The sequence below is a fragment of the Anomaloglossus baeobatrachus genome, chromosome 4 (genome assembly GCF_048569485.1).
Source record: "Anomaloglossus baeobatrachus isolate aAnoBae1 chromosome 4, aAnoBae1.hap1, whole genome shotgun sequence".
NCBI lineage: Eukaryota > Metazoa > Chordata > Amphibia > Anura > Aromobatidae > Anomaloglossus > Anomaloglossus baeobatrachus.
In genome coordinates, this window is record NC_134356.1 from 451,531,939 (window position 1) to 451,559,438 (window position 27,500).

General features: G+C 46.0%; 1 protein-coding gene across 1 annotated transcript in view; it reads right to left on the reverse strand.

The window, feature by feature from the left end:
- Positions 1-27,500, reverse strand: part of CSK (C-terminal Src kinase) — a 163,758-nt gene that overhangs the window by 71,215 nt on the left and 65,043 nt on the right. Inside the window, exon 4 of the mRNA XM_075345604.1 lies at positions 5,457-5,569. Coding sequence (XP_075201719.1) covers positions 5,457-5,569 — 113 coding nt within the window. The remainder of the gene's footprint in view (positions 1-5,456; positions 5,570-27,500) is intronic.

The window sequence follows — 27,500 nt, forward strand, 5'->3', positions numbered from 1 at the left end:
TTTAACAAACTTCCAATAGAGTCCACTCTTTTCCCAATCAGAAAAAATACAATGGAATATATTACACATCTCATTCCTGTCCGGTCCCATATTCACAATGATACAAAAAACAAAATTATAAAAATTTGCAACAAATACAAAAAATCAAAAAACTACAAAAAAAATCAAAATTTTTTTTTTTACATTTCACATGTTATTCTTCCCTAATATGCATATAACACATCATTTCTCCTGTTCAAACCCATCGGATATCTAGTTCCCATCAGGAAAATCCACTTGATCTCTCTGTGCAACAATAACCTCTTCAAATCACCTCCTCTTTTAGGCAACTTTACTTTTTCTATTGCATTTACTCTCATATCTGTTAGAACTCCCGCATGAACGTCCCGAAAATGTTGCGACACTGCAGACAAACTCCTTGTTGTTACATTATTCGTGTCATAAACATGCTCCGAAATTCTCCTCCTTAAAGGACGCGACGTACTCCCAATATACTGCAACCGACAAGTTATACAGGAGATCAAGTAGACCACATAATCCGTACCACAGTTTATCATAGAATTTATCTCATAACTTTTACCTTGACTAAAAGAAGAAAAACCCTTGGTACCTTGCATAAAAACACAAGAACCGCACGACTTATGTCCACACTTATAAGATCCTTTTGTCGGAAGCCAGTTCCCTGTCGATCCCTCCACATCATTCACATTAGACCTATTCAAGTGGTCACTAGGCGATAATAATGCATACAAAGCCGTATTCTTTTTAGATACAAACTTGACTCCTTCTTTCAGGATTTTAAACAGTGTCTCATCGGTTGTTAATATCGGTAAATACTTTTTGACCACATGTACCACTTCATGATAATTTTTACTGAATTTTGTGGAGAAAACCACAGGCAACCTCGACCTCCCCACTACCTCCTTTGTCTCTTTGTACATGTGTAATTGTCAGTATCTGTATTCGGCCTCTTTCTCAAAAAATCAGATTGCACTCGGACCAATGTTAACAATAAGGCAGTGTTGATCTTCAATTTTTTTTTCCCACATCTGTAGTTAAGTTGCAGCATACTGCGTATGGTAGTGTAAAAATATGAGACTTGCCAAGTCAAAGGATACCAGAAAAATAAAACAAAACAGACGTCACACGGACCATCCGCATGTTGTCCGATTTTTATGCATACAGTCATATGAAAAAGTTTGGGCACCCCTATTAATGTTAACCTTTTTTCTTTATAACAATTTGGGTTTTTGCAACAGCTATTTCAGCTTCATATATCTAATAACTGTTGGACTGAGCAATATTTCTGGATTGAAATGAGGTTTATTATACTAACAGAAAATGTGCAATCCACATTTAAACAAAATTTGACAGGTGCAAAAGTATGGGCACCCTTATCAATTTCTTGATTTGAACACTCCTAACTACTTTCTACTTACTTACTAAAGCACTAAATTGGTTTTCTAATCTCATTGAGCTTTGAACTTCATAGGCAGGTATAACCAATTATGAGAAAAGGTATTTAAGGTGGCCACTTGCAAGTTATTCTCCTATTTGAATCTCCTATGAAGAGTGGCATCATGGGCTCCTCAAAACAACTCTCAAATGATCTGAAAACAAAGATTATTCAACATCGTTGTTCAGGGGAAAAATACAAAAAGTTGTCTCAGAGATTTAAACTATTAGTTTCCACTGTGAGGAACATAGTAAGGAAATGGAAGAACACAGGTACAGTTCTTGTTAAGCCCAGAAGTGGCAGGCCAAAAAAAATATCAGAAAGACAGAGAAGAAGAATGGTGACAACAGTCAAGGACAATCCACAGACCACCTCCAAAGACCTGCATCATCATCTTGCTGCAGATGGTGTCAGTGTGCATCGGTCAACAATACAGCGCACGTTGCACAAGGAGAAGCTGTATGGGAGAGTCATGCGAAAGAAGCAGTTTCTGCAAGCACGCCACAAACAGTCGCCTGAGGTATGCAAAAGCACATTTGGACAAGCCAGTTACATTTTGGAAGAAGGTCCTGTGGACTGATGAAACAAAGATTGAGTTGCTTGGTCATACAAAAAGGCGTTATGCATGGAGGCTAAAAAACACGGCATTCCAAGAAAAGCACTTGCTACCCACAGTAAAATTTGGTGGAGGTTCCATCATGCTTTGGGGCTGTGTGGTCAATGCCGGTACCGGGAACCTTGTTAAAGTTGAGGGTCGCATGGATTCAACTCAGTATCAGCAGATTCTTGACAATAATGTGCAAGACTCAGTGACGAAGTTGAAGTTACGCAGGGGATGGATATTACAGCAAGACAATGATCCAAAACACCGCTCCAAATCTACTCAGGCATTCATGCAGAGGAACAATTACTATGTTCTGGAATGGCCATCCCAGTCCCAAGACCTGAATATCATTGAAAATCTGTGGGATGATTTGAAGCGTGCTGTCCATGCTCGGTGACCATCAAACTTAACTGAACTGGAATTGTTTTGTAAACAGGAATGGTCAAATATACCTTCATCCAGGATCCAGGAACTCATTAAAAGCTACAGGAAGCGACTAGAGGCTGTGATTTTTGCAAAAGGAGGATCTACAAAATATTAATGTCACTTTTATGTTGAGGTGCCCATACTTTTGCACCGGTCAGATTTTGTTTAAATGCGGATTGCACATTTTCTGTTAGTACAATACACCTCATTTCAATACAGAAATATTACTCAGTCCATCAGTTATTAGATATATGAAACTGAAATAGCTGTTGCAAAAACCCAAATTGTTATAAAGAAAAAAGGTTAACATTAATAGGGGTGCCCAAACTTTTTCATATGACTGTGCATTATGATTCTGTTGCATAGAACACTGTAAATGGTCCTGTAAGTAATTGTTTTATAATAGTTGCTGAGAAAAAAAATACACATTGCATGTGGACGTCATACAGATGCTAGGCTAAAAAAAACAAAAAAAGCCGCATATTAGCACGACAATATCAAACCGATTTCACTCATTCCACTAATCTAGATGAGAATTGGAGCTTATTTTTTTTTAATACGCAGATGTGAAGAAACCCTTATTCTGTATACATACACTGCAGAGTACTGCCTCTTCTGCCCTGTATACAAACACTGCACAGTACCGCTTCTCCTGCCCTGTATACACACACTGCACAGTACCGCTTCTCCTGCGCTGTATACATACACTGCACAGTACCGCTTCTCCTGCCCTGTATACATACACTGCACAGTACTGCTTCTCCTGCCCTGTATACATACACTGCACAGTACCGCTTCTCTTGCCCTGTATACATACACTGCACAGTACTGCTTCTCCTGCCCTGTATACATACACTGCACAGTACCGCTTCTCCTGCCCTGTATACATACACTGCACAGTACCGCTTCTCCTGCCGTGTGTATATACAGACTGCACAGTACCACTTCTCCTATCCTTTATGCTAGGTGTAATTCTCAGTATGTGCTCTTAACCTATTATTTTGGACATCTCAGGGGGTGTGGTTTTATCAAGAGGCATGGCTTTGTTAAGAAGAGAGGCAATAGTCCGTAGAAAATTTGGACCGGCCTTGAATTTTGGTCCACTTGCCTGTGAGAAACTGAATAGTAGGCTGGAAATCGTGCTATCATGTCCCCAAATAAAATTAAATAAATAGGGTTAATCTGCAGGCTAATAGAGTCCCAATGCTGCCTGGACGCCTTATTGCAAATGTGGCCACTAGGAGAAAATTAGCTTTGTTCCTCTGAGGAACCCCTGCCTTTCTGTCAGAGGAGGCCGGAGCAGCTTTGGTCACTGCTCAGTACATAGTAGCAGTGACTGTAAGCATGCCCCATCTCTGTTTGACAACTCACTCTCCACAGAAACGATCAAAGTGCCGGGGTATGTATAGCCGCCGCTCACAGTGTACTGATAGAGGTTGTGCTGTATGCACACCACTATAACTGACAGTCAGCTGCTCCTGGGAGGTATAAATTTACCGTATTTTTCGCATTATAAGACGCACTTTTGTTCCCCCAAATTTTGGGAGAAGTAGGGGGTGAGTCTTATAATCCGAATATACGGATTATATACTGCAGGGTCCAGGAGAGGTGGGGGCAACTCTGGAGCGGTGCTGAGAGCTGGTGGAGGCTGGTAGAGACTGCAGGAGGCAGCGGGAGATATCCTGCTCCCGCTCATATAATACGCACTGCTGCTGTCCATCACCGTGGTGCTGAAACCGCACCACGGCAATGGGCTGGGGGAGCGGTGCATATTATATGTGCCTGCGCCCCTCTTTGATGGCACATGCCCACCCCCCCTGTGTTAGATATGGCCCGCATGCTGCTGTCCATCCTAAAATAAAAAAGCTTTACTTACCTCCTCCAGCGTGTGTCCCGGATCTCACGGCTGCCGCTGTGCTCAGGCACGCAGAGATCATGTCACTCTGCTGTGCCGATCACATGACCGGCACCAAGAACCAGGAAGTGCAGGAGCTCAGCAGCACAGAGGGAGACACGAGGGAGGACAGCGCTGAAGGTAAAGTAAAGTATTTATTTTACTATGGGTAGCAGCATGGGGGCCATATCAAACACAGGGGGACGTGTGCCAGCAATAGGGGACGTGTGCCAGCAATGGGGGGGACGTGTGCCATCACTGGGGGGGGGACGTGTGCCATCACTGGGGGGGGACGTGTGCCATCACTGGGGGGGGACGTGTGCCATCACTGGGGGGGACGTGTGCCAGCAATAGGGGACATGTGCCAGCAATAGGGGACATGTGCCAGCAATAGGGGACATGTGCCAGCAATAGGGGGGCTATATTCAATATAAAGGGGCCATATCCAGATTAAGGGGGCTAATTTGAGGATGGGGGGCTATAAGGGACATATACCCTAAATGATTTGTTAGACGGACACTGGCATTATAAGACGGACCCCACTTAACATTAAAAAAAAAAATTCTCTTTTCCTTCACCAAATTTGGGGGTGAGTCTTATAATCAGGTGCGTCTTATAAAGCGAAAAATACGGTAATTATTCACCAGTTGTCAGGCGTTCAGTAAGGAGGCTGGGCAGCAATATAACACTATGTACCTGCAGATTAACCCAATAACTGCAGATAAGTGCTTGGAGACATTACCAGTTCCCTTCAATTATATTACTTTTAGATCAAACCTTCCGTGCTGATTAATTTTTAAAAAATAAAGTGGTTCGGGCCTGTTTTTTTATGATCTAGAGATGCAAATCCCTCAGTAAGACCTATACATTAATAACATTTGGAATTAGTTTGAGCTTACTGCATACTAGATCGTAAATGTAACAATGTTGTCTTCTGTTTACCCTGAAGAGAAAAGATCATATGAACATACGATCGTAATCTATACTGTTGATAAGAAAGTGGCACAAGATTTATTGTAAGTATATTGCTACTAGACATATACAGCCAGTGCTCTAATTATGCGAGATATACTTACGGCATTAGACTAAGCTTTGTTCCTGCTTTTACTCCTTCTCTCTTCTGCACATAGTTGGCAGGTATAAAGCCAACTTGGCCACCTTTATTCTTTGCTTTGTACCAGTTAGGATCCTATATGAAAATATACACAAATTATAAAATAACAGTAAATTTAGTTTATACCATAAATATGTAAATAAAAAAAAAAAACAGTCAATCCATAAAAATTACTACTGACCTGAGGAATCAGGTTTTCTTTTACATGTGTAAGGTGTAGGGGTAGTTCATAATACTGAAAAAACCCATATTTATGACCACAGTGTGTTGCATAAATTTGTTTTTTTTAATCAGATACATTTTTATTTTTCCCCAAGTATACAAAACATGTGTTATATTTTCAGCAATAACGAGCAGAACAATAAACTTTCCCTTCCCAACATCCCCTCCCCCCTCAGCGTACATATTACCCATATCAATATCAAAGATCTTACATTTTAACCTTTCAATAGCATATATTGGAATGTATAGAACTAACTATCTCTGCCCCTAGTCCAACATCTCCGAACTCTAATATTTATCCATATTGCAACCACGGATTCCACAATCTATCAAAAAGTGCAAGTTGTTTTCTTTTCCCATATATGCTTCTCTCCATTCTAACAATATGATTAACATATGCGGCAAATTCCCCTCTAGTCGGTGGGTCCCCCTGCATCCAGTGTTTGGCAATTACTTTCCTTGCCGCATACAACAGTCTGGCTATCACTATTTTAAAATGGTTGTCTACTCTAATTTCCTCCACGTCACCTAGAAGACATACCAGGGGTTGTCTGGGAAGTTTACATCTATAAGCTCCTTCTATTCTATTAAGAAGAGTTATCCAAAAGGGTGCCAACCTGGGGCACATCCACATCATGTGGAAAATGGCAGCACCTTCTCCATTACATCTAGGACAGTCGGAGTTACTCCTCCATCCCATTATACACATAATTAGCGGGGATCTATATGCCCTATGCACCACGTAGAGGTGGGATAATCTTGCTGGTTCACTCATTGATAATTTCGGTATGTATTCCAAAACACTATCCCATACCTCATCAGTGATCCCGTCTATCTCTGCCTCCCATTTAGTCCTAGTGTTTACAAGCAAATATGTATGCAGTAGGTCCCTATATATAGTAGATATGATTCCTCTTGTGGGTCCACTACTACACACATATTTCAGTACTAGGTCTGCCTGTACCAGCAATGATTGCTTAACCCCCTGAGCCACCACTGCATACGCCAACCGTTTGTACTGGTACCACCCAAGTGGGGATATCCCAAACTCATCCTGTATTTGTGTAAATGATTTCAGACTTCCCTGGCTAAGAATTTGACCCAAATACCATATACCTTTTACATGCCCCATTCCTTAATTTTGACTATCTTGTACCGTATTTTTCGGACCATAAGACGCACTTTTTTCCCCCCAAATGTTGGGGGAAAGTTGGGGGTGCGTCTTATGGTCTGACTATAGGGCTGCGGCTGGGAATGAGGGTGCTGCGGGTCATCGGGGGCACGAGCAGGCAGCAGCAGCGCCTGCTCGTGACCACGTGGGCCCGCTCATTACATATGCACGCCCATCCTCCCGCCCATCTCTCAGCGCTGAAGCCGGCACTGACAGGTGGGCGGGAGGACGAGCGGGGACGCGCGCATAGTAAAGAGCCGGCATGATCACCCCTGGCAATTACAGCCTGGAGTGATCATGTGCGGCTGTATTCACTGCCCCCCGCGCGTCATTACCAGCGCGGGGTGCAGTGAATCCGTACACTCACCCGTCCCCGTGTGTGGAGCCGCCCCCCTGCTGAACGCGATGACTTCCTGTCTGTGCCGGTCAGCTGATCTGTGCCGGTCAGCTGATCTGTGCCGAGCCGGTCACCTGATCGGCAGACAGGAAGACATCGCGATGCAGCAGGGGAACGGCTCCACACACACAGGTCAGCGTGCCAGAGAGGAAGATGTGATCGGTGCTGCAGAAAGTGAGGAAAAGGTGAGTATAAACGTTTATTTTTTTCTCTGTGCTATAGGATACAGGCCATATATCAGGATGGTATATGAGCACGATGGGAGTATATGAGCAGGCAGGATGGGGGGGCATGTGAACAGGCTGGATGGGGGGGATGTGAACAGGCTGGATGGGGGGGATGTGAACAGGCTGGATGGGGGGGTATGTGAACAGGCTGGATGGGGGGGCATGTGAACAGGCTGGATGGGGGGGCATGTGAACAGGCTGGATGGGGGGGCATGTCAACAGGCTGGATGGGGGGGCATGTGAACAGGCTGGATGGGGGGGCATGTGAACAGGCTGGATGGGGGGGCATGTGAACAGGCTGGATGGGGGGGCATGTGAACAGGCTGGATGGGGGGGCATGTGAACAGGCTGCATGGGGGGGCATGTGAACAGGCTGCATGGGGGGGCATGTGAACAGGCTGGATGGGGGGGCATGTGAACAGGCTGGATGGGGGGGCATGTGAACAGGCTGGATGGGGGGGCATGTGAACAGGCTGGATGGGGGGGGCATGTAAACAGGCTGGATGGGGGGGCATGTAAACAGGCTGGATGGGGGGGCATGTGAACAGGCTGGATGGGGGGGCATGTGAACAGGCTGGATGGGGGGGCATGTGAACAGGCTGGATGGGGGGGTGGGTATGTGAACAGGCTGGATGGGGGGGGTATGTGAACAGGATGGGGGGGGTTTATAGCAGGATCATATACAAGGCAGGAGGATCATTACCAGGATGGGGTACCTTAGTAGAGAATTTGGGGACATTACCCCCATAACAGTGTCAGCAGCAGATCCTCGCCCTATAACAGTGTGTCATGACCACATTTTTTGCTTAAAGTTTTATTTTCCCATTTTCCTCCTCTAAAACCAGGGTGCGTCTTATAGTCCGGTGCGTCTTATAGTCCGAAAAATACGGTATATCTCAGAGCAGTTTTCATTGTCCCACAACGGAGAGAATTCAGTTATTGCTGTAATCCCTCTAATTTGCTTGATCTTCCTACAGATTCTATTCATCAGGCCAAGTGTAGGGTTCGTTTTTCCTACTCTCCCAAATGATCCGTCCTCCAGTCCGAACACTAATGGTTTCCGATGCAGAACATGCCCTAATAGCCTGGATGCTGGGTCTACCACCCCTAAATCTGCCCATCCCCTGAAATGTTGACTCTGAGCTGCCAGATAATATATTCCCGGATTGGGTAGTGCTAGCCCCCCCCCCCCCTCCACCTCATCCTTCGGTCTCTGTAGCGTCTCGAGTTTAGGTCTGGCTTGTTTGTTCTCCCATATTAGAGCACAGAACATGGAATCAAACAGGAGAATTGTGCAACACAGAGTATCTTGGGAATAAGCACCATTTTAATAGGATTAATTCGTCCAATTACTGATAAATAAAGCTTATTCCAAGCAGTTATCTTACTTCGCAGTTGATTCAGCAAAGGGACTAGATTAAGGGTATGTGCGCACGTTGCTTTTTACCTGCTTTTTACCTGCTTTTTTGCTGCTTTTTCTTCTGCGCTGTTTAATGCCAAAATGGATGTGTTCTTCTATTCAAGCAAAGTCTATGGGAATTTGGGTTTCTTGTTCACACTATGTTGTTCAAAATGCTGCCTTTTTGAGGCAGAACTTTGGTCAAAAACTCAGCTTTTCAAAGAAGCAACATGTCAATTGTTTTTGCTATTTGGGTTTTGCACTGCAAAGCTGAGTTTTTGACCAAAGTTCTGCCACAAAAAGGCAGCATTTTGAACAACATAGTGTGAACAAGAAACCCAAATTCCCATAGACTTTGCTTGAATAGAAGAACACATCCATTTTGGCATTAAACAGCGCTGAAGAAAAAGCAGCAAAAAAGCAGGTAAAAAGCAGGTAAAAAGCAACGTGCGCACATACCCTAATAGTAATGTAGTTCCCAATTGGCATGGATACCCGAATGCCCAGATATCTAAACTGGTCCACAACCCGCAGTCTGTTGACCTCATCACCCAGGATCGACCTATCCACTCCCGCGTCCACATGAAAGAGATTCGACTTGGTCCAATTGATAGTCCAGAGATCCCCCGTACCGCTCGATCACCTGCATGGCACAGCTCATTGATGCCCCTGGGTCTCCCAGAAACAATAGAATGTCGTCTGCATAGAGGGCCATCTTCTCTTCTAGATGGCCATATACAAATCTCTTTATGTCTCTGTTCTGCCGTATAGCAGCCGCCAGTGGTTCCACTGCCAGAGCAAAAAGGAGAGGCGAGAGCGGACATCCTTGGCGAGTACCAGTTTGTAAATCCACCATGTGTGACAACCTTCCATTAATCCTCACTTTAGCTACTGGTTTAGCATATAACAGCTGTATCCAGGATATAAAATTTGGGCCAAATCCCATATGTCTTAGCACTCCCCACAGATATCCCCATTCCACACTGTCAAATGCTTTATGAGCATCTAATGAAGCTATTACTCTCTGTCCCGGATTGTCCACCGGCAGCTGCATGTTAAGGTATAATCTTCGTATATTTTTTGCCGTGGATCTATTAGGCATAAAACCTGACTGATCCTGGCGGATTAGGCTAGATATCACTTCTGTTAATCGATTAGAGAGTACTTTGGCCAAAATTTTTACATCCGTCGTTAACAGTGAGATGGGCCTGTATGATTCGGGGAGTTTTGGATCCTTCTCCTCTTTAGGTATTACTGTTATTATCGCCTCCCTCATAGACTCTGGCAGCGTCCCCCCTCTCCCTTGCCTCCTCCAAGACACTCAGCAAATTGGGTAAGAGCATTTCTTCCAAAGATTTGTATACCTCCACCGGCAGACCATCTACCCCCGGGGATTTTTCATTTGCCATGCCATGCAAAGCTCTCTCTATCTCCTCAAGTGTGATAGGGCCCTCTAGACTGTTTCTCTGTCTCTGTAATTTTGGGTAATGTCACTGTACCTAAGAAAGCCTCTAGGTTGCTCTGTCTCGTCTCCCCACTAGTAGAATATAATTCCTCATAAAAGGCTGCGAACGTGTCCAGAATATCTACCCCCTCCGTAACCAAATCTCCCGTTGTGGTGCAAATGCAATGCACAAAGGATGATTGTCTCTGAGCTGCCGTGACCACCGACAACAGATGTCCCACCTTTTCTCCCTCCGCATAAAAGTTCTCTTTTTGAAAAGCCTGCTTCCTAGCTACTTTTTCCAATAGCACCTTATTAACTTCTTCCTGCGCTGCTTTTAGCTTCTGCCTATTTTCTGGTGTGGGCTGTGTTACCATCTCTGCTTCTACTCCCTTCAAGGCCTCTAAGCAATTTCCCCCTGTCTACAACGAGACTTACACCGGCAAACGTCTCTAAATAAAAGGCCTCTCAGGTATGCCTTCATGGCGTCTTAAACTACCGATGGATCCGCACTACCTCGATTAAGGGCAATATATTCCAGAATCTCACTGGCTATACCGTCCATGTCAATACTTTTTATCCAAACCGGATGTAGCTTCGTGTGTTGCATAAATTAAAAATAATCTATACTTACCTCTCAGACCAATATGGCTGATCAGCTGCAGTCTTCACAATGAAAATCTCAGTGGAAGAACGGTGTTTTTTTTTTTTACAATTGATTGTAAAATGTGAAGGCTACAACTAATCAGCAATTAGTGGTCATTTGACACTGTTTACATCAGTAGACTAGTATGGGACACGTGGCAGAGCATAGGAGCCATGCTGAGTTTCAGGAGGAAAGTATACATTTTCTTTATTTTACGCAGCTCCCTGAAGACCTTTATAAGAGGTTGTCCAATAGTTGACTAAGAGGGTATCCTCGAAACGCGTTAATCTGGACTATCCTGACCTGTTTTTACAAATGTATCTCTGCATGTGAACAAACGCTATGATATTAGAAAAAAAAAAAACACCTCATTTTTTTATTCCAAGTGCTGGACTTACTACTTTTTTCTATATGTTGTCCAATAGTGCACAAACCTTTTAACTAGTTAAGAGATGGCACCAGGATCACTATGGGTAAAACACAAGCCTTCACAAGCAGTGTAGTGTTCTGTGCAAGGTTTTCCTTGAAAACCTATTTTTTTCCTTTGCCTTTATTTTATTACACAAACCATCTCCCTTATATGGTTTTAAAATACCTATACGAGGGCATTTAAAAATATTTTTATTATCAGTTTTCCCTGTAACTGTGACTGACTAATGTGCCTTGGTTATAGGGGAAATTCAGCCTCTTGCCTGCATAGGCTCCTACTCTCTTCCAACACACAGTGATCACAAGATCTGTGAGTTCAGGGGAGGAAGCATGGTTATTGCTTCAAATGCTGTGTATTCAGCAATCTGAAAGGCAGAGATGGTAATAAACCAACTCTGCCTTCTCTGACAACTGGCTCTCTCCTGCAGCAGCTGTATGATCTCGTGCAAGCAGCTTAGGCCGGTTTCACACATCCGGCTTTTCGCTTGTTTGCCGGATCCGGCGCTCTCCCGTACAGACAATACAGTACAGTGACAGCGCTGTAACTTCCGGGTCACATGCGCCGGTCACATGACAGCATGTGACCGGCGCTTGTTGCGCTGTCACTGTACTGTAGTCACTGTATGGGAGAGCGCCGGATCCGGCAAACAAGCGAAAAGCCGGATGTGTGAAACCGGCCTTACTCTGCATTGATGTTTTAGAACACTAGAGGACTGCTGAGTCATTTAAAGTCAATAGGTGCTCCAGACATTAATAATCTCAGTCTGTTCATTATGTGAAATGGTATGACAACCTTTCAAAGTTATAAAAAAAAAAAAAAAAAAAAAAAAAAACAGCAAATAATAATCTAAACCATTTGCTAATTTGTCAATGACTGCGTTTTCTATGCAGACATAAAATTGAGACTTTGCTGACACACAGTAATATCTGCGAGTGTAACAATTAAAATTAAAAGTTTTTTCTATTGTATGAAGTAGGAAAAGTGGAAAGAAAAGAGATCACCAGTATAATAACAGGTGATTATTGACCACATAAATGTATATCTTGTGAACTTTAAGAAATGTCTTTTACGGTCCATAGAGTGAACCTTTGCAGCCGTCTTGGGGCATCAATAATTTGCCGTTTGTACAAGAATATTTGATCCCAGGACCATGTTTTACAACATTACCTTCCTAAATATAGCAGACAATGTAAAAGGCTTCACGGGATTGAAGAATGGCAATGGTCTCATTAGAATAATGCACCCTTCAAGAATGGCTTAAAGGGAACCTGTCACCAGTTTTTGGGCCTATAAGCTGCGGCCACCACCACCGGGCTCTTATATACAGCATTCTAACATGCTGTATATAACAGCCCAGGCCGCTGTGAGAACATAAAACACTTTATAATACTTACCTAACAGTCGCACGGTTGGCCATATGGGCGTCTCCGTTCTCCGGTGCCTCCTCTTTTGGCCATCTTCGTCCTCTTTCTGAAGACGGTGTGAATGACGCGTCCTACGTCATACACACTTGCCAGTCCTGCGCAGGCGCACTACAATTCTTTGATCTGCCCTGATCAGAGCAGATCAAAGTGTGCCTGCGCAGGACCTGAATGCTGGCGAGTGTGGATGACGTCGGACGCATCATGCACCGTGGCTAGAAAAGGAGAACAAAGATGGCCGAAAGAGGCGGCGGCGGCACCGGAGAATGGAGACGCCTATATGGCCAACCGCGCAACCGTTAGGTAAGTATTATAAAGTGTTTTTTATGTTCTCACAGCGGCCTGGGCTCTTATATAGAGCATGTTATAATGCTGTATATAAGAGCCCGGTGGTGGTGGCCGCAGCTTACACGCCAAAAAAGTTGTGACAGGTTCCCTTTAAGAATTGTTTGAGAAACATGATAAGGTGACTTGATTTCCAAATTCCCCAGACAGAACACTTTCATCTGCGAAAACTATAAAGGCTGCGGCCCATCAGCATCTGGAGACCCGGGCCGACAGCACTGGAACGGCGCAATCCAGGAGGCAAGTATATGTTGTTTAAACTGCACTTTAACATTTAAGAAGGGGTGTCCCTTTAAGATCTGTACTCAGAATTAGTAGTTCCCTCCAAGAAAACTACTGCTTTTAGAGTTTTCTTCTTTGTCACATGATATATGTTGTAATGGAGGCCATTTATAAGAAATTTGTGGACTTTTACATGAAGCTGATTGCTTTATGAGATTCTGTATACATCTTGACACTAGGTTCTACTAAGCCAGTACATGAAACCTAATGAAATGAAGTCAGAATGATCTTTTGCATGAGCTCCCTATGTAGAGGGCGGGAGAGTTTTCAAGTATGATTGCGACGAGGTTTCCAGGGGCAGTGCACACAGTTTCTCAGGTTGCACTGTACTTTTAAAATGAAAATCAGCCATCATAATAACAACAAGGAAGTGACATGGGAAAATCCCAACCCAGAGACTTGTCACTAACAGTCTGCCACCCGTATACAATATAGTGCCTTGTGCTCACTTCTCAGAAGCCCATATTTGTGATGTTATTACATTGTGTGCCAGGACCTTGTTTATGCAGGAGAATGGTGACAAATCTGTCCTATGCTATGTGGGTATTTGCAAAGGTCCATACTTTAAAAGTGTTAAAAGGGGCCATCTATTTGAAGAAGCAATTTTAGAAAATTATTTCTGAAAAATAAGATGGTACTACTGGTGAAAAATGTGGTCATGATATTATTATAAATTCCGGGCTTAGATTTGCCCCACAAAAATCAATAGAAAAAAAATAAAAAAAAAAAATGAGAAGTCGTCCTAGATATTAAAGGAGTTGTGTGACATCTTGAGGACCTATCCATAGGGTCTTACACAAGGAAAACCCACTGATGAGCTGTTAGCTGGTACTAGAGCAATCAGATACATACAATGTATGTAGGTGGTACCGTACATGGCTTAAGCTGGGTTTACACACTGCAACATCGCAAAGGACATCGCTGTAACGTCACCGGTTTGGTGACGCAATAGCGATGTTGTTTGCGATGTTGCAGTGTGTGAAACCTATCAGCGACCCCTGCTGTGAAGTTGTAATCGTTACAAATCGTTCAGGACCATTCCTAGGTCCTTTGTTTCCCGCTGTGCAGCAAGCATCGCTGGAAAGTTTCAGTGTGTGAAAGACTTTGCAGAGACTTTGTTAGCAACTTCCCTTTGAAAAGGCTGCTTATCAACGTCCCCAAACAACCAGCTAGGTCGCTCTGCAGGTCCGGATCGCTGTTGAGTTGTTGGCCAGGTTTGCCTGTTTGAACGCTCACCAGAGACTTAGCAGAGACTTAGGGAGGTCGCTATTGCGTCACCAAACCGGTGACGTTACAGCGATGTCCTTTGCGATGTTGCAGTGTGTAAACCCAGCTATAGTGGATGCCCCAGGGTCCTGCTCCCCGAATAGAAGGTTATCTGCAGTACAAAGGAGAGGCCACTATAACCTCTACACAGCTGCCCAACACTAGAGCAGGTAACAGATGATCAGTAGAGGTGATGTGGTTAATGTTAATATATTACTTAAAGCTACTTAAAAGGGTTGTTTTAGAACTTAAGGTACTGTCACACTAAAGGTCCAGTCACACTAAGCAACTTACCAGCGATCCCAACAACGATAGGGATCGCTGGTAAGTTGCTAGGAGGTTGCTGGTGAGATGTCACACTGCAACGCTCCAGCGATCCCACCAGCAACCTGACCTGGCAGGGATCGCTGGAGCGTGGCTACACGAGTTGCTGGTGAGCTCACCAGCAACCAGTGACCAGCCCCCAGTCTCCTAGTTACAGCACACATCAGGTTAATTAACCCGATGTGTGCTGCAGCTAAATGTGCACAGAGCAGGGAGCAGCGCACAATGCTTAGCGCTGGCTCCTTGCTCTCCTAGTTACAGCACACATCGGGTTAATTACCTGATGTGTGCTGCAGCTAAATGTGCACAGAGCAGGGAGCAGCGCACACTGCTTAGTGCTGGCTCCTTGCTCTCCTAGTTACAGCACACATCGGGTTAATTACCTGATGTGTGCTGCAGCTACATTTGCACAGAGCAGGAGCCGGCACTGACAGTGAGAGCGGCGGAGGCTGGTATCAAAGGTAAATATCGGGTAACCAAGGACAGGGCTTCTTGGTTACCCGATGTTTACATTGGTTACCAGCCTCAGCAGAAGCTGGCTCCCTGCTCACTGCACATTAGTTGTTGCTGTCTTGCTGTCACACACAGCGATCTGTGCTTCACAGCAGGACAGCAACAACTAAAAAATGGCCCAGGACATTCAGCAACAACCAACGACCTCACAGCAGGGGCCAGGTTGTTGCTGGATGTCACACACAGCAACATCGCTAGCAACGTCACAAAAGTTGTTCGTTACCAGCGATGTTGCTAGCGATGTTGCTTAGTGTGACGGGGCCTTAAGTGACGCTCCAGCGATCCCACCAGCAACCTGACCTGGCAGGGATCGCTGGAGCGTCGCTACACGGGTTGCTGGTGAGCTGTCACACAGGCAGATCTCACCAGCAACCAGTTACCAGCCCCCAGCTAGCAGCGACGCGTGGAAGCGATGCTGTGCTTGGTAACTAAGGTAAATATCGGGTAACCAACCCGATATTTACCTTGGTTACCAGCGCACACCGCTTAGCGCTGGCTCCCTGCACTCCTAGCCAGAGTACACATCGGCTTAATTACTCGATGTGTAGTCTGGCTATGTGTGCAGGGAGCAGGAGCCGGCACTGACAGCGTGAGAGCGGCGGACGCTGGTAACGAAGGTAAATATCGGGTAACCAAGGAAAGGGCTTTTTTGTTACCTGATATTTACCTTGGTTACCAGTGTCCGCAGAAGCCGGCTCCTGCTGCCTGCACATTTAGTTGTTGCTCTGTCGCTGTCACACACAGCGATCTGTGCTTCACAGCAGGACAGCAACAACTAAAAAATGGCCCAGGACATTCAGCAACAACCAACGATCTCACAGCAGGGGCCAGGTTGTTGCTGGATGTCACACACAGCAACATCGCTGTTGCGTCACAAAAGTCGTGCCTCAGCAGCGATGTTGCTAGCGATGTTGCTTAGTGAGACGTGGCCTTTAGTGTGAAAAAGGTTTAAAATAAAGCATCTGGCCATTACACTAAATATGCAACCATGCAGTGCAAACAGGCTTACAATGAGAGCATGTAGGTGGCCATGACTATGTCCAAGATATCTATGCTAAGGGTCTATTTACCCGACACAAATTGTGAACGAGCGTTTCTAACAATGCATAGTTCACAATCGTGCCATGTCACGCTGGGGAACACTCGACAAACGAGCATATTGTACGTTCGTAAGGTGAAGTGATTTTTTTTTCTTTTTTTTTTGCTAACTCGAAGAATCATTGTTCTTAGCAACACAACAGGACCTGTACTGCCAAGAATAATGCTGCCTATGCGTATTGTGTGATTACTAAATCGCAGGCTGCCTGTGTGAACAGAACATTAAACAACCATTGACCAGCAAACATTTTGCAGATTGGAGGTCATTTAATGCTGTGCATGATGCCCTGTAAAAGCCGCCTAACTGGTTACTATAATTTGAATATCTGATAAACAAGGTTCCTGCCAACCTACAGCTCCATCAATCTTACCAGAGCCTTAACCCCTTCAGCCCCAGAGCCTTTTCCATTTTTGTGTTTTTGTTTTTTGCTCCCCTTTTTCCGAGAGCCGTAACTTTTTTATTTTTCCGTCAATCTTGCCATATGAGGGCTTGTTTTTTGCTGGACAAGTTGTACTTTTAAATGAAACCATAAGTTTTACCATATAGTGTACTGGAAAACAGCAAAAAAATTCCAAGTGTGGAAAAACTGCAAAAAAAAAAAGAAAAGTGATCGCACAATAGTTTTTGGGATATTTTATTCACAGTGTTCACTATATGGTAAACCTGATATATGAGTATCATGCCTGAGGTCGGTGCGAGTTTGTAGACACCAAACATGTATAGGTTTACTTGTATCTAAGGGGTTAAAAAAAATTCACAAGCTTGTCCAATAAAAAAGGCGTACGTTTTGCGCCATTTTCCGAAAACCCGTAGCGTTCTCATTTTTTGGAATCTATGGCTCAGTGACTGCTTATTTTTTGCGTCTCGAGCTGAAGTTTCTACTGGTACCATGCTACGTTTTGATTGCCTGTTATTGCATTTTGCGTAAAACTTGCGGCGACCAAAAAACGTGATTTTGGCGTTTGGAATTTTTTTGCCACTACGCCGTTTACCAATCAGATTAATTGATTTTATATTTTGATAGATCGGGCATTTCTGAATGCGGCGATACCAAATGTGTACATTTATTTTTTTAACCCTTTAATTTTCAATGGGGTGAAAGGGGGTTTTTTTCCAATGGGGTGAAGGGGGGTGATTTGAACTTTTAGGTTTATTTTATTTTTTAAGGCTATGTGCGCACTTGGAAATGGAATTTTCTTGAGAAAATTCCGCATCCTCTCAAAGATTACCGCACCCGCGGTAAAAAACCGCGGGAAACCGCACCCGAAAACCGCATGCGGTTTGCTGCGGTTTTACCGCGGTATTATTCGCGGTATTGCCGCGGTTTTGCCGCGTGCGGGTTGGGATGTGCTTTATTGCACTCAATGCAATAAAGCACATTGAAGAAAAAAAATAAAAAATACATTTAATTCTGATAGTAGATAGAAGAATAGATAGAGGGATAGACAGACAGATGGCTAGAGGACAGATCGCTGCATTTCCCACGGTCGGCAGTGAGTTCACATTACCGGCCGTGGGAAATGACCGGTAATTACCTCTGCTGTCTGCTGCTTTCATTCAGCACTGTGTCTGTGACAGTCGCGGCTGGATGGAAGCAGCGCAGGACGTCGGACCTGTGGATTACGCCGGAGCTTTGGTGCGGGAGGGGTTAATAAAATGGTGAACGAGGCTTGTTGGTTTTATTTAAAATAAAGGATTTTTCGGTGTCTGTGTTTTATTCACTTTACTTACGGGTTGATCATGTCAGCTGTCACATAGACGCTGCCATGATCAAGCCTGGAGTTAATGGCGGTGGTCCCCCACCACCATTAACCCCTTGTATTACCTTGCCACCACTGCTACACGGTGGCAAGAAGAGCCGAGGACACGCCGGTCCTGCCGCATAATGCATGCGACAGTGCCGGGGCAGCTGCGGCTGATATTCTCGGCTGCCGGAGGGGGAGTGAGGCAGGGGACATTATCCCTGCCCCTCTCCCTCCCCAGCCTAAGAATACCGGGCCGCCGCTGTGTGCTTACCTCGGCTGGAAGGTAAATATGCAGCGGAGCCCACGTTCTTTGTTTTCTATATTTCCGTTTTCTTTCTATGTGTGTTCTATGTGTCTGTGTTCTATGTCTGTGTGTGATCTGTGTGTGTCTGTGATGTGTGTGTTTACTCTGCACGGCTTCCTCTTCCTGTAATGACATCACTTCCCTGCAAACCGCAGACAAGTGATGTACATTACCGGAGGTAAACCGCGAAATACCGCAGGGAATAACGCAGGAAAACGCAGTGACCCGCACAGAATTTGCTTCCTGCGTTATTCCCTGCGGGATTTCATGATTAACATTGAGTCAATGGAGTGAAATCCCGCAGCGATGTGCGGAAAAGAAGTGACATGCACTTGTTTTTGCTGCGGGATTCCCGCAGCAAAACATGCAGCTGTCAAATTCCGCCTAGTGCGCACAGGATTTTTTTTCTCCATAGGATTTGCTGGTGATTCACTGCAGAGATGTTATGAACATTTTCTGCAGCGAAACATGCAGCAAATCCGCGGAAAATCCGCGGCAAAATCCGGTAAGTGCTCACATAGCCTAAAACTTTTTTTTTTACTCTTTTTTTATTTTACTAGTCCCCCTAGGGGGCTATAGCGATCAGCAATCCGATCGCTCTGATCTATCTGCTGATGACAGCTATACAGCTGTAAACAGCAGATACGGTCACTTCCTGCTTCACTGGCCTCCGGGCCGAGTGAAAACGAAAGTGACTCGTCATAGCTGCAGGCGTCATCACATGACCCTGTGCTACCATGGCAACCATCGAAAGTCACGTGATCACTCACGTGACTTCCGGTGCGGGCGGCGGTAAGTGAAAATCATGACCGCGCGTATATACATCTCGCTGCCAGACTTTGGCAGCGAGATGTAAGGGGTTAATGTTTCGGGTGGAATGCGATTCCACTCGTAACATGCAAGCACACGTCAGCTGTTGAAAAGAGCTGATATGTGCGCCGATCGCCGCACCCTGCCCGTGGCAGGGGGCAGGGCTTAACGTGACACGCTCCATGACATATAGATCCGTCCATGGTCGTGAAGGGGTTAAAGGGAAGGTGTCGTGCCCAAAAAAAAATTTCAATAATTGTAAAGTATTAATGTTTTAAATATTTTTTAATTGAGAAAAATATTAAAAAAAAAAATTAAAAAGTTTGATATTTTCCACTCTTAAACACTAGGGGGAGCAGCTGCTGAAATCCTACAGAAATCCCACTGTAGAAAAAGCCTGGATTACAGCTGCAGTAAAGTGGGCAGAATCTGCTCTCCTGTGTGTGATGTCACCTCCCCCTCCCAATCTGGGTGTTTCCAATAGATAAGAGAATGAAGTGTAGGGACACAGTGTGGAGCTATTTTGTTGGTGACCACAAATGTCTAAAGTGTCACCAAGGACAGCTGCATAGTGCTCCCCACATAGCGCTCTGCACGCCTCGGTCCAGCAATGCTCTGCCGCATGCACGCCTACCCGCAATATTCTGCCACATGCACGCCCGCAATTCTCTGCCACACAGACGCACTGTGTGTGTGTGTGTGTGTGTAATATATATATATATATATATATATATATATATATATATATATATATATATATATATATATACACACATACACATACACATACACACACACACACACACTGTATATACTGTGTGTGTGACCGAGCACCCAGCATGAGGGCAGTGGAGCCAGCAGGTGTATATAATATATACCATGTACTGTGTGTATATACACTATATACTGTGTGTATATATACTATATACCGTATGAACACTATGTTCTGTGTGTGTGACCGAGCAGCATGAGGGGAGGTGGAGCCAGCGTGTGTATATGCTATATACCATGTACGGTGTGTATATACTATATACAGAGTGTGTACAGTGTGTATATACTGTGTGACCCAGCAGCATGAGGGAGGCGGAGCCAGCATGTGTATATACTATATACAGTGTATTGAGTGTATATACTATATACTGTGTGTATATACTATATACCGTGTGTACACTGTGTATATACTGTGTGTGACCGAGCAGCATGAAGGAGACAGAGCCAGCATGTCTATATACTATATACCATGTACTGTGTGTATATACAGTACTACATACCGTGTGTACATTCTCTGTGTGTGACAGTAGCATGAGGGGAGGTGGAGCCAGCGTATGTATATACACTATTCACCATGTACTGTGTGTATATACTATATACCGTGTGTACAGTGTGTATATACTGTGTGACCGAGCATGAGAAAGGCGGAGCCAGCGTGTGTATATACTATATACCATATACTGTGTGTATATATATACACTACATACCTTGTGTACAGTGTGTATATACTGTGTGTGACCGAGCAGCATGAGGGAGGCGGAGCCAGCGTGTGTATATACTATATATCATGTACTGTGTGTATATACTATATACTGTGTGTATATACTATATACCGTGTGAACACTGTGTATATACTGTGTTTGTGACCGAGCAGAATGACGGTGCAATGCTCTGCCACACGCACGCACACACACACACAAAATGCTCTGCCACACGCACGCACACACACACACAATGCTCTGCCACACGCACGCACACACAAAATGCTCTGCCACACGCACGCACACACAAAATGCTCTGCCACAGGCACGCACACACAAAATGCTCTGCCACAGGCACGCACACACAAAATGCTCTGCCACAGGCACGCACACACAAAATGCTCTGCCACAGGCACGCACAAAATGCTCTGCCACACGCACGCACAAAATGCTCTGCCACGCGCACGCACAAAATGTTCTGCCACGCGCACAAAATGCTCTGCCACGCGCACAAAATGCTCTGCCACGCGCACAAAATGCTCTGCCACGCGCACAAAATGCTCCGCCACGCGCACAAAATGCTCGCCACGCGCACAAAATGCTCGCCACGCGCACAAAATGCTCGCCACGCGCACAAAATGCTCGCCACGCGCACAAAATGCTCGCCACGCGCACAAAATGCTCGCCACGCGCACAAAATGCTCGCCACGCGCACAAAATGCTCGCCACGCGCACAAAGTGCTTGCCACACGCACGCATACAATGCCCTGCCACACGCACGCATGCACAATGCTCTACCATACGCACGCACACACAATGCTCTGCCACACGCAAGCACAAAATGCCCTACCACATGCACGCACAAAATGCTCTGCCACATGCACGCACACACAATGCTCTGCCACGCACACACACAAAATGCTCTGCCACACGCACACACACACAAGCACAAGCATGCCCGCTGCGGCCGGGGAGGGAGGGGGGGGGCGTACACTACTCACACAGGCCGACAGGTGACAGGCCATGGGGAGAGAGCGTGGGGGCGTCATTGGAGACTGTAGCACAGCAAATTCTGCATGGCAGCCCCCAGTGCCTCCAGTAAAACTAGAATTAAATAAACTAAATAAGCAGTGATTTTACTTTTGTATTAAAAATACTTGATATCATAAATCACTATTTTTAATACAAAAATAAAAAACCGCGACACCTTCCCTTTAAAGGGGTCGTCCAATAAATCTTTAAATTAGCAAATGTCATGAGGACATGATTTTGTGTCACTTATTAATATAAATCTCTCAAAATTGAAGTGGCAACATCAAGAAGAAAATGTTGTGGAATTATGAAAATCACAGGATGAGACTTGTTATTGAAAAGCAAATGTTTTGAAAATTGTTACCATTTTTTTCATCATCTCAATTTATTCAGTATCAAGTATGAGCGCCACGAGTACAATCTCCGCATTTACACACCATGGCATATGATCAATGAGGTTATTAATGGTTGTCTAAGGAACAGTCTGCATGCACTTTCAATACAGAATGAATCACTACCCAACATTCTTCAAATTTAAAGAGACCATGTGGGTAACTCCAAGAAGGGGCTTTCAATAGGGTACATCCTGGGGTGGGATTTAAATTTTTAACAGGTTATCTGTAAACCCCGCCCATTTGAAAACCACACCCATTCTGTAACTACACCCATTTTGTTAACCACACACATTTTCACGCACTTTCCTCAACCAAAAAATACAAGTAATTTAAAGTAAAATCTTCTTCCCCTCCTGTACCGTCACTGTCCTGTCCAGCACCAGTTGTTCCAGTCACTGTCACTCTTATTGTATTAAATGACTTTTCTACAGTTTTTAAAAATTACTAAAGGAGCCCTGCTTCCCCATACAGATCTCATCCCATTATGGCCTCTTTCCCCAGCAGATCGCATCCCATTATGGCCTCTTTCCCCAGCAGATCTCATCCCATGTGCTCCTTTTCCCCTGCAGATCCTGTCCCATATGGCTCCTTTTCCCATATAGCTCCCATCTTATGTGGCCCCTCTCCCCATATAGCTCCCATCTTATGTGGCCTCTCTCCCCATATAGCTGCCATCTTATATGGCCTCTTCTCCCCATATGGCCGCCATCTTATATGGCCTCCTCTCCCCATATAGCCACATATAGCTCCCATCTTATATGGCCTCCTCTTCCCATATAGCCACATATAGCTCCCATCTTATATGGCCTCCTCTCCCCATATAGCCACATATAGCTGCCATCTTAATGCGGCTCCTCTCCCTGCTCCCCTGCATCTTCGGCCCACGGAGAGCTTACCTGCTCCAGGCACCGGCAGCTTCTCCTCTGTTTTCCATCCTCCTCTGCGGCACTCTGCAGGCAAGCACACTGACGCTGACAGATGCCAGGAGGAGGAGCTACCTCCCCACGCTGCTGTGACCTGTCTGCAGCATCAGAGCGTCGCTGCACTCCGGGTCAGGGAGCAGACAAGCTTTACTGTACCCGGTAGTGCGGCGCGGAGGTACAGGGATTCATTTGTGTTAAGCGGGCTTTACACGCTGCGACATCGCTAATGCGGAGTCGTTGGGGTCACGGATTTTGTGACGCACATCCGGCCGCATTAGCGATGCCGTTGCGTGTGACACCGATAAGCGATTTTGCATCGTTGCAAAACCGTGCAAAATCGCTAATCGGCGACACGGGGGTCCATTCTCAATTATCGTTACTGCAGCAGTAACGAGGTTGTTCCTCGTTCCTGCGGCAGCACACATCGCTGCGTGTGACGCCGCAGGAGCGAGGAAGCTCTCCCTACCTGCCTCCCGGCCGCTATGAGGAAGGAAGGAGGTGGGCGGGATGTTATGGCCTCTTCTCCCCATATGGCCGCCATCTTATATGGCCTCCTCTCCCCATATAGCCACATATAGCTCCCATCTTATATGGCCGCCTCTTCCCATATAGCCACATATAGCTCCCATCTTATATGGCCTCCTCTCCCCATATAGCCACATATAGCTGCCATCTTAATGCGGCTCCTCTCCCTGCTCCCCTGCATCTTCGGCCCACGGAGAGCTTACCTGCTCCAGGCACCGGCAGCTTTTCCTCTGTTTTCCATCCTCCTCTGCGGCACTCTGCAGGCAAGCACACTGACGCTGACAGATGCCAGGAGGAGGAGCTACCTCCCCACGCTGCTGTGACCTGTCTGCAGCATCAGAGCGTCGCTGCACTCCGGGTCAGGGAGCAGACAAGCTTTACTGTACCCGGTAGTGCGGCGCGGAGGTACAGGGATTCATTTGTGTTAAGCGGGCTTTACACGCTGCGACATCGCTAATGCGGAGTCGTTGGGGTCACGGATTTTGTGACGCACATCCGGCCGCATTAGCGATGCCGTTGCGTGTGACACCGCAGGAGCGAGGAAGCTCTCCCTACCTGCCTCCTGGCCGCTATGAGGAAGGAAGGAGGTGGGCGGGATGTTACGTCCCGCTCATCTCCGCCCCTCGCTGCTATTGGGCGGCGGTTCAGTGACGTTTCAGTGACGTCGCTGTGACGCCGCACGGACCGCCCCCTTAGAAAGGAGGCGGTTCGCCCGTCACAGCGACGTCGCCGGACAGGTAAGTATGTGTGACGGCTCTGGGCGATGTTGTGCGGCACGGGCAGCGATATGCCCGTGTCGCGCAACAGATGGGGGCGGGTACCCACACTAGCGATATCGGGACCGATATCGCAGTGTGTAAAGTAGCCTTTAGAGTCTTAAAGACACTAACACAAATGAATACAGGGAACCAGATCGCCGCATCTGTTTCTTGCCGGTTCGGGGAACCGGCTGCTATTTTAACAACCGGTTCTCCAGAACCGGACAGAACTGGCTGAATCCCACCCCTGGGTACATCACATTGGTCCTACTCCTGGGATTATGGTGTGGGGTGGCATAATGTAAAACAGCTGGACTGCACTATTTTTCATTCCAAGTACACTAACAGCTTGGGGTTACAATAATTTGGTCATGGAACCAGAGGTACAGCATTTTTTCCAAAGTTCACAGGAGACACTTTTTTTTTTTACACAACGCAAGGCTTCATGCTGCTCGTGCTACAATGAGCAGACTGTGCGCCTTTAAAGGGAATCGGTCAGCAGATTTTTGCTACCTCATCTAAGAGCAGTATGATATAGGCCAGTGATGGCGAACCTATGGCACGCGTGCCACCAGGGGCACGCTGAGCCCATTCTGCTGGCACGCGTGCTGTCGCCCGACCCTGCAGCTTTGGTCTGCTAGTGCAGTGGCGCCGGCAGATCAAATCTGTGTTGGAGCGGAGGAGACATTTCTCCTCCGCTCTGACACTCCACCTCCCCCAGGCTGCAGGTGTGTTGCCTAGGAGACGGAGGAGCGTCAGAGAGCGACGCCGGCGTCGTCTGCTGGCCGCGTGGGAACTGAGGACCCAGCAGCGGGGGAGCGTGTACAGGTAAGGTGTGTTGCTTTTTTTTTTTTAATAACTCGTGTGCGGCTGTGCCAAGGTGGGGATGGGGGGCAGCGCCAGCATGGGGTGGGGGAACGCACATGCCAGCGTGGGGTGGCGGTGGGGGAACGCACATGCCAGCTTGGGGTGGGGGAGGGGGAACGCACATGCCAGCATGGGGTGGGGGAGGGGGAACGCACATGCCAGCATGGGGTGGGAGAACGCAGATGCCAGCATGGGGTGGGAGAACACGCATGCCAGCATGGGGTGGGAGAACACGCATGCCAGCATGGGGGGGGGGGGGAATGCATGCCAGGGTGGGGAACAATGCATGCCAGGGTGGGGAACAGTGCATGCCAGGGTGGGGAACAATGCATGCCAGGGTGGGGAACAATGCATGCCAGGATGGAGGAAACATACATGCCAGGATGGAGGAAACATACATGCCAGGATGGAGGAAACATACATGCCAGGATGGAGGAAACATACATGCCAGGATGGAGGAAACATACATGCCAGGATGGAGGAAACATACATGCCAGGATGGAGGAAACATACATGCCAGGATGGAGGAAACATACATGCCAGGATGGGGGAAACATACATGCCAGGATGGAGGAAACATACATGCCAGGATGGAGGAAACATACATGCCAGGATGGAGGAAACATACATGCCAGGATGGAGGAAACATACATGCCAGGATGGAGGAAACATACATGCCAGGATGGAGGAAACATACATGCCAGGATGGAGGAAACATACATGCCAGGATGGAGGAAACATGCATGCCAGGATGGAGAAAACATGCATGCCAGGATGGGGGAAACATGCCACGATAGGGTACATTTACCAGGAAGGGGAACATTTACCAGGATGGGGGTAAATTAACCAGGATTGGGAACATTTACCAGGATGGAGGACATTTACCAGGAATGGGGTACATGCCATGATGGGGGAACATTTACAAGGATGGGCAATATGTCAGGATGGGGTACATTTACCAGGATGGGGCCGTGATAGGGACAAATATACCAGAATGTAGGAAATGTATATCAGGATGGGGGGACATGTTTACCAGGAAGTGGCCGAGGAAGGGGGACATAACTACACAATGAAGGGGAGGGGAGCCACTCATACGTCTTTATGGGATTTCAAGATGTTCAGACTTTGAAATGTAGATGTGGATTACAGGGTGACACCTGATTGCATTCCAGACTAAAATCTCTGTCTAATATGCGGCAATTTTTTCCAGAAAGATCAATCCAACTGCTGTGTCTGGAAAGGACAGGGGCTCAGCTTCAATGTGTGGTAAGCATGCATGAGCGTAATACCCCCTACTGAAGAGAAGATGGCAAAGGTAAGGTTACAATTAATTATTTACATAATAGGATTGGTTGGCACTTCGGAAAAAAAATTGGGTTTAGGGCTACAGTTTGGGCACTCGGCCTGTAAAAGGTTCGCCATGACTGATATAGGCAAAGAAATCCTGAATCCGATGATCTATGACTAAAATTACTGGGTGCAGCCATTCTGACACTATGTGCTTTTTTTAACTTTAGACATGTATCAGAGTCAGCAGAGTTTTCCCCACCCACACTAGGCTCTGTATCGAGATTGTACATTGACTGTGAGGTGTCAATCAGAGAAGGGGGTGTGCCAAACAACATGGCACATGCCACCTAGTCACAGAAATGATAAGGGTCCTGGCTGCTAAAACAAACATAGCAAATAAACAAAAGATTGATAGTGACAACACAGACATCCCTGAACTTTCTGTCTTAACCCTTACAGCATGCTGGGTTCAGCTTATATAGCGAAAACCTGCTGACAGATTCCCTTTAACGTGCTACCATTGCCTGCAGAGTTTCTGTTCTTGTCTCCTGTTGAGCACGTTTGAGATGTCAGTGGTCAGCAATTTTACAGGTTAGCTGCCAGCAGCGGATCTTGATAGTTTGCATGCCCAAGGGAATTCAGCTGGCAGAAATTCCCCAGACAACCATTTATTTAACTCAATGATAGCATACTAAGGCC